Here is a 16,415-nt window from a genome sequence, read left to right on the forward strand (position 1 = left end):
GACGGGCAGCGGGAATACCATAGATGCAGGGCTGGTGGGAATCCCTGAGGGAGCTGGGGGGTGGGGGGGTGAACTAGAGAGAAATGGAGGGACCAGTTGAAAGAAAATTTTGAATTTAAAATTGAAATTTCGCTTGGTACTTCCCATAATCCGCTTGGTATGATAAGCAACCTTTGTGCCTAGCTGTGAAATGTGGACATTCGTTAGAATTCTCTAAAGGGCTAGGGCAGTGGTCGGCAAACTGCGGCTCACGAGCCACATGCGGCTCTTTGGCCCCTTGAGTGTGGCTCTTCCACAAAATACCGACTTCTGCGCACGGGCCACAAAGGTTCAATCGCACTGTATGTGTGCGCCCGCACGTGGTATTTTGTGGAAGAGCCACACTCAAGGGGCCAAAGAGCCGCATGTGGCTCGCGAGCCCCGGTTTGCCGACCATGGGGTTAGGGGACTGTTAATGCCATGTGATTTAGAAGTTTCATTGCATGGTAGATTTGATTTATGGTGGCGTTATCAATTCAAAGTAAACAAAGCCGGCATGGGATCCATATCTCAGCACTGCCTATTATGATGTGAAAATGCATATAACTTAACACCGAGACAGTCACTTGTTGTCAGATTCACTGTGTAAGTCATCTGAGACCAGGTTTAAGTGTATATACATTTTAACATTACATGGCGATTCAGCAGTAATAACAATGTCCACACGTCCTTGAATGCCTTCTGTATAGAAACCTCAGTAAGTTCATTAGTTCGTCTTTACAAAGAGGATTTCTACGCTAGAGAGCTTCCCCGGGATGCAGTGAATTTTGAGCATTAGTTTGGTAAAATCAAACTTAATAACATTTCGGGAACAAAGTCTGTTTAGCTTTTATTTTTTAACTTAACGAAAATTAGTTCTGAAGGGCTCCGTTCACGTTCCCGCTCCTGAGCGGGCAGTGCCCGGCAGCAGCCAGTGCCCGGCAGCAGCCAGTGCCCCCTGCCGGCCTCGCTCTTGTCCGATTTCTTCTCATCTTTACAGCATCTCTTGTAATACCATTAAATATTTAATTTGTCCACAGCGGCAACATCCAGTTTGAGAGTGACTTAAAATAGCCATAACTATAATTAACATGATAGTTTTCGGTCAATGAAACTTGATTTGGGTCTTTAATTATTACCTATAAATTGAAGGGTATTTTAATTTATGTAATAATTGCAAACAGCAAATATGTTACTAATTACATCTTTTCTTTCTGTAAATACAGAGCTTTATTTACAAGAAACATTTAAGCCTTTAGTGAATATATCTCCAGATGCAAGGTAAACATGGGCCGTTGTTCTCCTTTGAAAACATTCACTCAGATCCATCTGTTTTGTTACAATGATTGATTGGTTAATAGATTTTTCTTATCTAGATAAGGGCCAGCCTCCTTAATTCCAAATATTGAATTCAGTAAGTCTAGAGATAATAACAATCACAGCGACTATTGATGGAAGGGATTGATCATGGACTAGGGAGCTGGTCATCCTAAGCAGCGTTAAAATCCAGGTCGCCTGTAGCCGAAGTCCTGTAGGGAGCTCATTAGGACTGCAGGCTCCTGGCTCTGCCCCACCTGTGAAACGGTCCCTGGGAGCTGCCAGGAATGTGAGCTTGCTGACGTGCTGTGGAGCTGAAAAGTCAGTCTCTCTCAGCCATCGGTCCCGAGGGGGCCCAGAAGAAGGGCTGCCCTCTCCGGTCTTCCCGCCCAGACATTTTTTTACCAAGCCTCTGCGATGGCTCTCGTCCATTTCCACGCTTGTATGGAAGCATCCTTACCTCTAGAACCCCAGCGAGAAAAAGTGAAATGTTGATTTTTAGTATTTTTATTTCCAAATCCCAACAGACACACCTACCATGCCTCCTGGTTGGCAGTCACAGGAGAGGCCAGAGCTGCCCAGAAGCGGCTGGCCCAGCAGGAAGCCGCCAGCGGCTGGTCCAGGCCTCCCCCCCTACCCACCCCCACCCCCAGCTGCCTCTGTCGCTGGTGGTGTCGCCCATTAGCTTTCCTGGGGGTTGGCGTCTGTCATTTCTCAAATAAAAGCAGTAAATGTGCTTCTAGAAAACCGCCAGAAATTTGTAGCTCACACTTGTGTTTGAGATTTATTAGCATAGATTGTGGGGGGGAGGGAATCAGAATATTTACCGAGATCTCCAGTTTAAAACTTTCCCAAACCACTGTTACAAGTCATTCGACCTCTTGTGATTGTAATATAAAAACACTGGAAATGCTTGGAAAGCAGGGGTGGTCCAGAGCTTTCTAATCTGTCCTGAAAGCCTCCTAACAACTTTAATGGCTTTTCCCACAGCCTCTTCGATGCTGTAAACTCGTTGATCAAAAATAAAATCCACAGATTGCCAGTTATTGACCCTATCAGTGGGAATGCACTTTATATACTTACCCACAAAAGAATCCTCAAGTTCCTCCAGCTTTTTGTAAGTAGTTTTTAGTGTTTCTAAAGACATAGCTGCATCTACTTTATAACTAATTTACTTCAAGTAAATTGGGTCCTGTTGCCCTCCGTAGCAGAAATCGTTAGTTGTGAGGTCTCCATTTCTAAACTTCAGTTTCTCAGCTTACTGCTATTTGAATTGTACATTCTCAAACGTTGATTCCAATTAAAAACTATCCAAATAATAAAAACACTCGGAATTCTCTATTTAAATTAGAATATTTTATCACCTAAAATATTCTAATTTGCAAGTCAGTCTAATTAAGGAATTGCTACACAAGATAAATTGAGCCAATATTTATAGCAAATTGCCTTACTCTGCTTTATTGGGATCATGGTTTTGGAAACATATATTCAAAAAGAACTGTCCCCAGAATTAGCTTATTAACGGCAGCCATGAGAGGAAAACCCAAAGCACATAAAATTTTGGCAAGAGAATAATACCATGTTGGTCCAAATTAGGGCTGTGTCATCTGTAAGTTTTCTCCGCTGCATTTGGAATGAAATGGTTTCATCATCATACAAAGCTTAGACCCTCTTCGGTCGGCAGGTTTCAAAGAGGCTCAGAGGGACCGAGTGTTCACAAGAGGGCTTTAAATTTGTCCTTTTAACGATAGGCACGGAATTTGATTTTTTCCGGTTAGGACATGCACTGAGTTTGATGTTACAGGCAATTGGTCAGCCAGAACCAGTAGGCGGCTTCATTCATGGTTCAGGAGAGATCGCTTGAAGAGTTTTGTTTTTTTAAAGAAGTTACTAGACATCAACAATGTGCCTCCGATTAGCTCTCCCATCCCTTACCCAGCTTCAGTAAGGCAGTGGATGGCGCTCTGGAGTGGGGAGCACCGCCCACCTCTGCTGGACGGAGCACCGAGGGTGCAGTCACTGGGAGAAACTCCTGTCCATCAAACCAGTCCCATATTTTAATAGTTTACGTGGAAAAGTAACACTGTTCATGTTTAAAGTAATGCTAAGGAAGAAGGCAGGAAGGAGAAGAGTCATTTACAAGAAGGCATGAGGTTTGGTAGAAAGCTGGTCCAGGGAGGAAGAATTGGAGACATGTAGGTGCTACGTTGGCCAGACCTGACCTCAGATGAGCTGGGAACAAAGTCACCTTCGCAATGAGCGTTCACAGGACGGGGTGGGGCGGGCACGAAAGGCCCACAGGCCCGACCGAGCCCAATTGGCCCCTTCGAGACAGCATTTTAAAGCAGTTCTAATCCCAAGGGCTAAATAATGTTAAGCATTTACAATAAGGTAGGCACTGTCCTACGCAGGTCACATGATGAATCTAATCTCACCACCACCCTCTCAGGTAGGTATTTTATTAATCCCGTTTGTAAGTGATGAAACCCAGCGAGGCTGAGTGACTGCCACCGTCACTGCTGGCAGGCCGCCCAGCAGCCTTTCTCAGCCGCTGCTTCCCCCGACCCCGACCCCACCCCCGAGCCCAGGGACTCCGAGGCCAAGGCCAAGCAGTCGGTTCCGGCACCTTCCCGCGGCTCCGCTGCCTTGGGAGGGGAGCAGCAGTTTGAGATGGGCCTCTGGTGTTTTCTCCTCTAACAATACCAGAGGAGGTTGCCTCTGCTGGTACTGCCTTGTATTTGGGCCAATATGGTAATTAGAGCCGTGCTAGGAGAATAGCCGAATAGCTAGAGGTTTTCTGATCAAAATACAGAACTTTAAAGAAGTTTCAAAACCTGTCTTTCACTGAACTGTGAGCTCATTTTTGAGAAAAGGGAGTGTTCCCCTTGGGGACATCGGACCGTCAGCCGAAGCGCACAGTATGGAACGGGTTATCCTGCATCACCGCGGGCTAGATGACCTAATAGGGCTTTCTTTTTCTCTCTAAATTTCTAGGAGTCTCATGATTTGAATATTGATGAACTCTTTGACTTGAACATTTTGTTTCTTCTAATTGTTCATCTTTCCCGATAATTATAAGGTACTCCAGGAGGATGGAATCAGCTACATCCTGTATAAAAGGTGGACTTTTGAAACCATAGACCCTGTTTTGTTTTAATCACACGTGACCCTAGACTTCTCTCTTCCGACTTCTCCCTCCTCCGCTAACACAGCCGTGAAAAAGAGAAAAGTTCACTATTTTTAAATTCTGTTCAGTTGGCTTGTCCTTTACTCCTAGTTGACGGAAACTGGAGTTCTCCAAAGGGGAGTTGGGTGTGAGTGGAGGCGGATGGTGTGAGGACGAGCTTGCAGCTCGGACAGCCACCGTCAGACACTGGGTCTGGACCTGTGTGGGTTCTAATAAGTGTCACCTAGTGAGGGCCCCGGAGCAGGGGATTCCCACAAATACTTACAAATAAGGATTCTTGGTGGCTTCTGGGCCTTAACTTCCAAAGAGACCTGTTGTTCTCTTCCATCCTCTTTTCAGTGGGCAGAGAGAAGGGGGAAATGTTACACTGTTAGTACTTTGCGATATTTTACTAAGTAGTTAGAGATACTGGACTTAAACTGGTTTGAACAAAAGACAGTTCTTAGAGTCACATTTTCGTATTGACTGAGATTGTTAGAAAACACTGGCTTGACTCTGTCGCGCGAGTTTTTCATTCGTGTGGGTATGTGAGCGTGAAGAAGGCCTGTTTGCGTCTAGAGCGTTTGCGCTTGTCCTCCCGTTCAGATGTCCGATATGCCAAAGCCCGCCTTCATGAAGCAGAACCTGGACGCGCTGGGAATCGGGACTTACCACAACATCGCCTTCATCCACCCCGACACGCCCATCATTAAAGCCCTGAACGTCTTTGTGGAGAGACGAGTGTCCGCCTTACCTGTTGTGGACGAATCAGGTCTGTTTGGCCATAAACAGAAAAACGATTTATCTCAGTGAAGTTACTGTCAGATGGCCTCGCCCCTGAAACAAGTGGGGGAAATGAACATTTAGACGTGGTGAATAAATTCAGCCCTGAGAAGCACTCAGGATAATAAGAACTTTAAACTGGCATATTCTCACACTTTCCATTAATACAGGATTTCACGTTCATTTAAAAATAGACACGCTCGTTCTATTTAGCAATATGTAATTCTTAACCATGGCCCAGTTAAGATTGATTTTAAATGTTATTTTTTTGTTCCTAAGATACTTCTCTAACATATATTTTCATTTTTAGGGAAAGTCGTAGATATTTATTCCAAATTTGATGTAATTGTAAGTATTTTTAATTTTGTTAAACCTGTCATCTAAAATGCATTTAAAACATACTAATTCGTTTTTGTGGTTTTCCATCATGTAATGACTTCTAGCTTTTTGGAGTGTAAAGATCTTATCAGAGAATTCCGTAGAGGCCCTGTAGTAATTGTACTTTTAATAGTCATTGGCTTAGCAATGAATAATATACTAGCGGTGTTTTATAAATCTCCGTCTTTTCAGTACATGTGTAGTCTATCCATCTCCACAGCGTGCGTATATATTTTAAATGGTCTTTGTTCTATGTGGAGATGTTGTTTATTCCACCAACAGGCACGTGTTTAGTGCATCTGAACTTAGTGCACGTGAACTTGTAGTCACGTGCGTCCTGTTGTTTGATGATTGGGGACAACTGTCCTAAAGAAGACAGCAAATGTACCAGATGGTTACGTAAATCCCACGTGCATCCTGGCTTAAATCTAGGTTGAGTTCAGTGCTCCACCTTCCCACGTGATGCTTTTTTTCATGTTCATTCGAAATGGACTTCCTTAGAGCCTTCCATTCCTTCTAAGAATGGGAACTGAAACTTGGCGGTGCCACATGTGCGCATCTTGGGGGCCGTCACATTGACCCCAGCCTTGAACACTCCTTCGCAGCTGCCCCAACGCCTCTCTTTCATCCTGTTCTGTTTAACATAAGAGACGCCAGAAAATCCGGCCATTGGAACTTGGCTGCGTGGGGTCTGCTAAGGTTCATGAGAACCCGAGGGGCTCCTAAGGAGGGTCCGTCGGCACTTCCTCACCCGACGCTAGTCCGACTCTCAGAAGACGACTTATTCAGGAGGGGGCCTTGGTGGGAGGGGATACCTTTAGAGCAGTGGTTCTCAACCGTGGCTGCACATTAGAATCACCTGGGAATCTTTTTAAAATCCTGATTTCTGGGCCTCATCCTCCGGAAATTCTGTTTCTTTGTTACTAATGTTGTGGCCTCACCCCATAACAAAGAAACAGAATTTCCGGAGGATGAGGCCCAGAAATCAGGATTTTAAAAAGATTCCCAGGTGATTCTAACGTGCAGCCAAGGTTGAGAACCACTGCTTTAGAAGGACATGCAGTCAAATTAACAAAATCGCTCCACCATTGAGGTCCGCCTTGTAAGCTTTAATGATCACTGCGACGACACATTACAGGCTGGTGTGCTGGTACTGAATATGCATGGATGTGTTTAAAATCAGGTGGCTTTAAACTTACTAATCGCGGTCACTCGTGTGGACTTAAATGAAAGCATGTAATGCATTCTGATTCTTTATTACAGAACCTTGCTGCTGAAAAAACATACAATAACCTAGATATCACCGTGACCCAGGCACTTCAGCACCGTTCCCAGTACTTTGAGGGCGTGGTCAAGTGCAGTAAGCTGGAAATATTGGAGACCATTGTGGATAGAATAGTAAGAGCGGAGGTGAGATGGCTGTTCCCCATTCCTTTCCCATACCCCACCCCCCAAGTCATAGGAGCTGTAACCAGTGAATGGCGCCTCCGGAATTGTGAACCTCAGGACCGGCCCATGGGGCCACCTTCAAGGTCGGTTGGAGGACACAGTTTCCCTGTTCCAGAGCCTAGCATGTTACCTGGCACATAGTAGGTCACCTGTAAACATTCATTGAATGCAATTTATAAGTCCCGATATCAAGTAAACTGGCAAGGTACTGCCATGGTTTAAAAAATACATACTGGAGGAAACAGGTTTCAAGAGCTTCAAGTTCCATAGGGTATTTACAAATCAAAAGTTAAAAAGATGCAATTATATGGTTTTAACAAAGTAAATAATGTATTCTGATTTTTTCAAGTTAAAGGAATTCCACCCCCACCCCCACCCCCCAGTACCTCCCTCCCGATTTAGGTACATAGCAAATGTCTAGTAACCCTGTCTCCTACCCTCAGCACTCATGTCCCGTTACACTTACTGCCTGTAGGGTTTTCACGTATAAGGGGACATGAGTGCCGAGGGTCAGGAGACGAGGTTACTAGACGTTTATCTAACTCAGTATGCCCATTCCTAAAATCATTCCTCTCCTTCCTCGTTAGACAGGGAGAGGAATGTTCTCCTGTTCGTCCCTCCAGGACTGAAGGCTGCAGCTATGTGCCTTTTAGAACAACCCCTAATTAAGCAAAATCAATTCATGACGATAAGTCTGCTTTCATGATTATCATAAATGCAAGAGCTCCGTCCAAGAATAAAAGTACCTGATTATTTTATAGGCTCATAACAGGCGACTAGCTTGCTTTCTGAGAGCTTGGTGTGAAGCAGGGCGCAGTGCTCCATCCTGGGAGCCAGCCTGCGGAACCCACCCAGCCCTGCCCCCTGTCCGCCTCTGAGGTGACTCCCAGCTCCAACTGTCACGGCTGGCAGTGTGTCACTCGAATCCCAATATGAAGTCTTCCCTTTTTCTTTTCTTTTTTAAAAATATATTCTTATTGATTTCAGAGATGCAGGGAGGAGAGATAGAAACATCAATGACAGAGAATTATTGATCAGCTGAGTCCCCAACCTGGGGATGTGCCCTGACCAGGAATTGAACTGTGACATCCTGGCTCATAGGTTGATGCTCAGCCACTGAGCAACACTGCCTGGGAGAGTCTTTCCTTTTTCTACCTGAATTTAATACCAATCACCACTTGTTTTGCAGAGGGGTTTAATTGACTTAGGAATATATCTTAACTTTATTATTAATGTCCTTAGAATTGCGTGCCTTTTGAAGATCATAATCAGAAATAGGTAAGGCATCCTTCCTATTTATAAGCACAATGGACATCCAAATGGTGGAATCCTTTAAATGATAAAAATTCATGTTGAAGAATTTTGATGCTATAGAAAAACATTAACAGGATATTGCTAAGAGGAAAAAGCCCATTACAGTACTACGTAACAGCATGACTCTCTGTGTTAATACACATGCATCTACATAGAAAAGCCGCCAGAAAGACTCCCAGCACGGCGGTAACAGGGACTGCTTCCGGGGGACAGAGTTCCGGCTGCACCAGGCTCCTCTGTGTCCCTGGCTCTCTGTGAGCACCTGCACGTCAGGTAGAAGAAAAGGTACCTGGCCGGTCCTAGAAGTTCATCTGGTGAACAAAGAAACTTCATTGTCGTATGAAATAGGCCATTGAGGAAAACATGGAATTGAACCGTTTTCTCAACTTTCCTCATTAAAATAATTCTCTCACCAGGTGACTTCTCAGTGGGGGACAGAGACCCGGTTTCAGCTTCGGTGTAGTTTGTTAGGAGACGGGTTTGCAGGACCAGTGATGACGTTGCTCCAAAGGAGACGTACATATGGACAACAGACATACGAAAAGATGCTCAACATCATTGATCAACAGGGAAATGCAAATTAACCCACAATGAAATACCACTTCACACCTGTCAGAATGGCTAGAACCAGAAAATCAATAAACAACAAGTGTTGGCGAGAATGTGGAGAGAAGGGAACCCTCTGGCACTGTTAATGGGAATGTAAATTGGCACAACCACTATGGAAAGCAGTTTGGAGGCTCCTTAAAAATGTATAAATAGAACGACCTTATGAGCCAGCAATTCCACTTCTAGTATTTATCCAAAGAAAATGAAAACACTAATTTGAAAAGATATATGCACCCCATGTGTCTGTAGCATTATTCACAACAGCCAAGGTGTAGAAGCAACCTCGGTGTCCATCGATAGATGAGTGGATAAAGAAGGACATATATACAACGGAATATTATTCAGCTGCCAAAAAATAAAAGCCATGAAAGCCTGCCGTCTGTGACAACGTGGATGGACCTCCTAGGGAGTACTATGCCGGGTGAAAGAAGTTAGAGAAACACAAACACCGTATGATTTCACTTACATGTGGACTCTAAAGAAATAAACAAATGGATAAATAAGACAGAAAACAGACCCATAGGTATAGAGAACAAGCTGATAGTCGCCAAAGGGGAGAGGGCTGGTGGACAACAACAAAAAAGACAAAATATAAAAACAACTTCCCCCTCTTCCCTTCTCCTCCCTGCATCCCCATTTTGCACTGGGGGACCAGGGTGCTAATGGTTCCGTATGGAGAAGAGGGTCTCCGAAGGAACTGACAGTAGGAAGTTCTAAAGCTTTTAAATCTGAGACGGGGATGTTCTCCTTCCTTCCTGCTCTAAGGATGCTTCGCTGTCGCAATACCTCAGGACATGGCCCACCTGTTTATAAAAGACTTTCAAGTAGAAAAAGAGACATGACTGTAACCTACTTTGCTTTACTATTCATTTATCCTCTGAATATTATTAATATATGAACTTCATAGAGACATGATAAAAAAATAAAAAACAGTCCCAGGGCGGTGGCCTGTTAGTGCTCATTGGGACTTTTTCCCACATGAAACAGGATCTGATAGTTGTGAGAAACAGAGATACTTTTAAAAATAAAAACTGTTTAAGAGAATATGATAGCTACATTGTACTTCATGTTTTGAGTTGTATCTTTCATATGCTAATATTGTGAAATTTGAAAACTCAGCTGGACATGGCTGGCTAAATTGTTCTTAAAAGTAGTCAGGCATGCCCTTAGCCGGTTTGGCTCAGTGGATAGAGCGTCCGCTTGTGGACTGAAGGGTCCCGGGTTCAATTCCGGTCAAGGGCACATGCCCAGGTTGCAGGTTCAATCCCCCAGGAGGGGATGTGCAGGAGGCAGCCAATCAATGATTCTCTCTCATCATTAATGTTTCTATCTCTCCTTCTCCTTTCCTCTCTGAAATCAATAATATATATATATATTTTATTAAGTAGTTAGACAGTCCTGGCCAGTGTGGCTCAGTTGGTTGGGTGTCATCCATGCACCAAAAGGTTGCTGGTTGGAGTCCCGATGAGGGCACATGCCCGAGTTTCAGACTCAATCCCTGACAGGAGGCAGCCGAAGGATGTTATGTTCTCACATTGAGGTTTTTCCCTTTTCCTCTCTCTCTAGAAATCAGTAAAAGTTTAAAATTTTAAAAAAAGTAGTCAAGCAGATCAGCACCGCATTTGAGCTTCAGAGCCAAAGACCTTTCCATGTTTCTGTATGCTGCTACTTTCTGTGATTTGTGGGATGGATTCACTGTAGAGAATGTGAACGATATTTTTTTTCCTATTTTCCATTTTAAGGTGTTTTATTTAACTTGCTTATGTGGCCTCCTTTTCTCTCGTTCGCAGGTCCATCGGCTGGTGGTGGTGAATGAAGCAGATAGTATTGTGGGTATTATTTCCCTGTCAGATATTCTGCAAGCCCTCATCCTCACCCCGCCAGGTACAGAGGCTGGTTCTGACCTTCACCTCCTGAGACAGGAAGGGCACAGGGGCTGGTGGGTGTAGGACCCCGACAGCCCCCCCACTATTAGACGTGTGCCAGAGAAGGAACACGTTTCCTCCGGAGTGGGGCTTCTGTGCGTTCCTCTGTGAACCATTTTCTTTTTCTTTGTGGTTGTGAAGTTTTATTCTTCCGCTTGAGCAAGAGAAAAGTTTATCGAAAGCAGCCTGACTCGGCCCCTCTGCCCAGCAGTGCCCGCGTAATCGAGGATTCATTGCCAAGGTCATCAGGACCTTTTCCACTAAAAAGCTAAGGCTCTTCAGTTTTACTTTCTTTTTAGGACTAACTGGAAAACAGGAGGGAAATTCTCTGGGTTCTAACTATTGACACCATCTACACTTCACAAACAAATGACTTTCTAGTGTGTTGAGTATATAAAACAAAAGACATAACAGACTTTTTTCCATGAAGAGTGCATGGAAATTACATTAACTACCAAACAGCACCGATGGCTAAACTCATTTTTGCCAGATTTGCTCTGAGCCTGCCCTCAGGTCCCGGCCGGGAGCGTGCAGGGGGGCGCAGCCTTGGAAAAGAGTTGGTGTTCCTTCTGTGGCACATGTTTAATAGTGGGGGACTGTAGGGGTCCTAACCCCACCAGCCCCTTTCCTTTTCTTTCCCCTCCTCCCCTCCCTGCCCCCAAATACAGACAACCCAGCCCTAGCTGGTTTGGCTCAGTGGATAGAGCGTTGGCCTGCATATTGAAGGGTCCCAGGTTCGATTCCGGTCAAGGGCACATGCCTGGGTTGTAGGCTCAATCCCTAGTAGGGGGTGTGCAGGAGGCAGCCAGTCAATGATTCTCTCTCATCATTGATGTTTCTATCTCTCCCTCTCCCTTTCTCTCTGAAATCACTCTCTCTATATATATAAAAGCCTAAGTGACCGAATGACCGGTTGCTATGATGCACACTGACCACCAGGGGAGAGATGCTCAATGCAGGAGCTGCCCCTCGGTGGTCAGTGCTCTCCCACAGCCAACCTCCTGCGGCCCCTCCCCCTGGCCAGTCTACCTCCTTCAATCCTTCCCCCTGGCCACCCCCCCTTGGCCCTGATCGGGGGGGAGCAGGGGGCAGCTGGCTGGCCAACCTCCCACGATCCCTCCCCGCAGCCATCCAGTCCCCACCCCCACCCCCTATCTGCCCCAATCGCCAGCCAGGCCGAAGGACCCCACCTGTGCATGAATTTGTGCACCAGACCTCTAGTAAAAATATATTTTAAAAAAATACAAACCCAGCTTTGGGCCGCACAGACCAAGTCCAAGAATGCTAAGACAGGAGATAAGAGACATGCACTTTGAACTCTTTTTTTTTTTTTTTTTTCACTTTGAACTCTTAAAAGTTAAACATTCAAGTGTGTGTACTACATTACGGTATTGATTTTTTCTTTCATTCAGAAATCAAACTAGCTGAGACTAGTTCTTACAGTTGACCTCTCACCTAAAAATGCCACCCTTCAGGATCCCCACCGCCCCGAGAAGGCATCACGCTCCCTGAGCGGGAGCCCCAAGGTTGTGATTCCAGCAGAGCAGGGACGCACGAGGCCCAGGGCAGCAGCAGCACCTGGGCTGGTCAGAAATGTCCCCCGAGGGCCCCCCCACGCCTTCCGAATCAGAAACCAGACATGGGGGCTGGTGTGGTCACTTTAAAATTTCAGATATTAGGGAACATGAAGCTCATGATAATCTTTATAATCATGAGATGTTGATAAAAAGAATAAATGAATGTGAGATTGTTCATAGCATTAAACTAAAGCTGGAAACAAGCCGGGTATCCTTGAGCAGAAGAATGGACGGATTTGTTCTGTTCGTGCAGTGGAATGCTGCGAGCAGTGGCCGTGAGCCGCAGCTGTGTGGGCAGCGGACAGCCCTCGGAGGCCGCGTCCAGCCGAGGAGCGGCCCACCCAGAGAGGGATTACCCGTACAGACGGCCGAACGGCCTTCCTGCAATCAGGAAGAGGCCTCCTCTCTGGGCAGAGCATCCATGTGGGCACAGAACCTGGCAGCTCAGAGAAGGGCACCCTCTCCGGGTGGGGCAAGGCCCTCGGCTGTCCCTGCAGCCAAGATTCGTTGTGCATCGCAGACTCAGAGTAAACAGTGCGGCTCTTCATCCTCTGTGTGCCTTCGTGTCTTGAACCATGAGCACATTGGGCTGGATGGGTTTAAATTTCCATCCAGATTTGCTGTTTCAAAAACTTAAGTCATTAATGCTCCTCTGTGGAGAGGGACCCGCCGTGCAGCGGGAATTGGAAACGTCTGTTACCATAGAGGTGATGGGGTAAAGACGGGGGTAGCCGAATTAGAATTCTCTATAATATAGAGTGCATAATGCCGTCTGTTTAAGAGAACGCTGTGTTCCTATAAGGACAGGACAGGCGAACACCGGGAGCAGACCTGTCAGAACGCGGGGGCTGCCGGGACAGGTCAGCAGCAGGGCCTGATGCTCCCGTGCGTGGGAGCAGCCTGCAATAAGCATCCCAGACCCCTGAGAGCTGTGGGTGTGGGCCAGCCGCTCGCCTCATGAGGCCCCTCTGTTCCTTCAGCTGGAAATGAGCAGGCCGATACAGGCCCTCGGTCCCTTCCGGGGTGCTTGGAGTTGAAACCAAAACCGTAAGTGCAAGCTGTTGGTGCACAGTAAGGCACCATCCCCAGGAGAGCACTGTTGGGTGGATGTTTATGGAATAATCAGGCACTTTTTAAGCATCCACTACTATGTGAATAAGAGGTACCAGAGTCCTTCTTCTCACCAGATAATGGGCACAGTTCCCCATGCAGGATACTGATACAATATAATGACATTGTCTTTCAAAAAGCTAGTTCATTGTCACACTTAACTCAGACTCCCCAAATGAACCTAAGTGTCTACACATACAACCAATGAGTCAGCAGTCAGAGGGCATTAGCCACAATTTCTTAGTCCCTTATTTATTTTTATTTTTTGTTAATCCTCACCCCGAGGGTTTTTTTTTCATTGGTTTTTAGAGAGTAGGAGGGAGGGAGGGAGGGAGGGAGAGGTGTGAGAAAGAGCATCAGTTGGTTGCTTCCCACACACCCCTCAGGGGCCAGGGAGGGAACCTGAAACCCAGGTACATGCCCTTGACTGGGTATTGAATCTGCAACCCTTCAGTGTGAGGGCCGACGCTCTAACCACTGAGTCACACTGCCAGGGTTGGCCCCTTATTTTTTTGTAGATTGTTAATCTCTTTCTAAAGTTGAGTGTCTGCTGAGAAAATAGGAGAGAAGTTGCTGTGATGAGAAAAATAATAACTCTCCCTCCCAACCCATTTTGAAATATCCTGGCCAGATCAAGTTAGTGTTATGTGCAATTATCCTAAACGTGTATAATGCTTTTTTTAAAGACACTTTTATATGTACAATGGAAGTACTTTGCATCTTCATTAAAATGTAAACTTTGCATCTTCATTAAAATGTAAATGCACATTTATTTTACAATCCTTTAGCAGCAGAATCCTCTTCTGAATTAAACCTCGCATATTTAGAATTACAATATGTTAGTTATACCGATTGAAAGCATGCTGCGGTCATGGTGGTGGGGGTGGGGGGCCTGGCGCCCACCTGCTCAGTCCCGCCCGTCCACTGCCCGGTACACGGGGACCTCCGACGTGGAGGAGCACGTGCTGTCAGGGGTTTTGATATCCCTTTGAAACTTTCATTTTCCCTCTCCTGACAGGTGTCAAACAAAAGGAGCCGAAAACTGAATGACTTTTGTGAATGGAGCCCTTGTCGGACTTGAACTAAGATTCCGGGTCACGCTTTGCCTCATGAACACTGATGCCATGGAAGGGAGCAGAATGGCCAAGAATGTATATCAGGGTTTAGTGATGGGGATCTTTTCCAGTGATGTTGAAACTAAGCATAAAAAAAGAGGACTCTATGTTTTTGAAGGGTCAGGCTTGCATTAAAAGGCTATTTTCAGACCTCTGTCTGAAAGATCTCAAGTGCTGTATGTCATTAAAGTGCACTGTGTCCTGAAATGTTTATTATTTTTTTATTTCAAAGAATTCACTGGTATGGAACAGGTAACGGCATAAGGCGAGTGTGCGGCATACTCAGACCTAGTGCCTTCTGTCGGACACGGGCAGGTCGCCGCCACGCTTCTCGCGGCAGCCGGCGCGGGGCGCGGGGAAATGCCTGCTGGCCCGTGAGTCTTTGAACCTTTACCAAATCACTTTGTCTTCATCAGATTTGTCCAGCAGTTGTAATTTGATCATAAATAGCTACTTTATAAAACTTTAAGGGCACGTTTATGTTTAAGTGTTCTGAAATGTAGCGTAAACAAGACTACTGACAACAGCTGTATTTATTTTTCCCTTTCATACAGTTTTTTTACACCCCTTTTGGCGGGTAAATGTCACCATGCCCATTGATAAGCCATCAGTTGTTATTTTTAAATGGCAAATTTCTCATTATTTAAGTTTGGGCCTGGAAAGGATGTGGCCTCTAACAGCCACCGTGGGTTTTACAAGCCGAAGCTCTAAAAGCACGCGGGGACCTGCTCTGCTGGGCCGCAGGCGGGCGCGGCGAGGACGCCGAGAGCCAGGAAGACGGCCGTTTCTCTTGTGCGTGGAATGTAAAACCGTGCTGCCTGGGTGACTGCTGACGCGGTGGTTTTGTAAATGTGATTGCGGCACGTACAGTGCTGTCATATGATTGAAGAGAAACACAGTGTCCTAGTGTAAGTGCTCTGAAAATGTTGACATTGTACATATAAGTATAGTTTTTTGTTTTGTTTTGTTTTGGGGTTTGTTTGTTTTACAGATTGAAAAATTGAAAATAAATCTTAACTATAATTTTGTTAAAGGAGTTCTTTAAAATACCACGTGTTTCAGCATATATTAATTAAAATAATATATGCAGTTTCCACTTAGATATTTCTCCCCAAACAAAGGAGCACATGAATTCCCATATCCTTTTCCCATCATCCAAAAATAACCTTAATGATTCAATTCCTCAACTTCCCATCTCTCCATTATTAAATAGCACATACAGGGTGTCCCCAAGAAATGTATACACACTTTAACAGCTGATAGTTCAGTTTTGGAAATTAAATGTATTTTAATAAACACTGCCATTATAATTATTCCAAGCATGTGTAGACATTTTTGGGGACACCCTATATTTAATTTAAAACTGCCATGCAGATTTTCTTGTGCTTAGCTTTCAATTTTTCCATTCCTAGTTGGCCAGATATAAGAGGAATGGTATATATGCATAAGCAAATAGACTCCACACACACAAAAAAAACAAAAGACTAAAATTAACAAGTGAGTTTAGCAAAGTTTAAGGATAAGAGATCATCAAAAATCAATTGTATTTCTATATAGTAACAGGCCATCAAAAATGAAAACATTTAAGATCCCATTTATAACAGCACCAAATATAAAATATTTAGAGTAAATCTGATAAAAAGAAATGCATAAC

General features: G+C 45.0%; 1 protein-coding gene across 4 annotated transcripts in view; it reads left to right on the top strand.

Moving 5' to 3' along the window:
* PRKAG2 (protein kinase AMP-activated non-catalytic subunit gamma 2) overlaps nucleotides 1-15,784 on the top strand; it is a 223,518-nt gene extending 207,734 nt beyond the window's left edge. For all 4 annotated transcript variants that reach the window (XM_081101735.1, XM_081101736.1, XM_081101737.1 and 1 more), the window contains exons 10-16: nucleotides 1,245-1,299; nucleotides 2,326-2,452; nucleotides 5,108-5,273; nucleotides 5,595-5,632; nucleotides 6,926-7,072; nucleotides 10,825-10,918; nucleotides 14,665-15,784. In XM_081101735.1, the coding sequence (XP_080957861.1) occupies nucleotides 1,245-1,299; nucleotides 2,326-2,452; nucleotides 5,108-5,273; nucleotides 5,595-5,632; nucleotides 6,926-7,072; nucleotides 10,825-10,918; nucleotides 14,665-14,696 (659 nt within the window). In that variant the 3' untranslated portion in view covers nucleotides 14,697-15,784. The remainder of the gene's footprint in view (nucleotides 1-1,244; nucleotides 1,300-2,325; nucleotides 2,453-5,107; nucleotides 5,274-5,594; nucleotides 5,633-6,925; nucleotides 7,073-10,824; nucleotides 10,919-14,664) is intronic.
* Nucleotides 15,785-16,415: the final 631 nt, after the last annotated feature.

This window comes from Myotis nattereri, assembly GCF_964212035.1.
Source record: "Myotis nattereri genome assembly, chromosome: 11".
Lineage (NCBI taxonomy): Eukaryota > Metazoa > Chordata > Mammalia > Chiroptera > Vespertilionidae > Myotis > Myotis nattereri.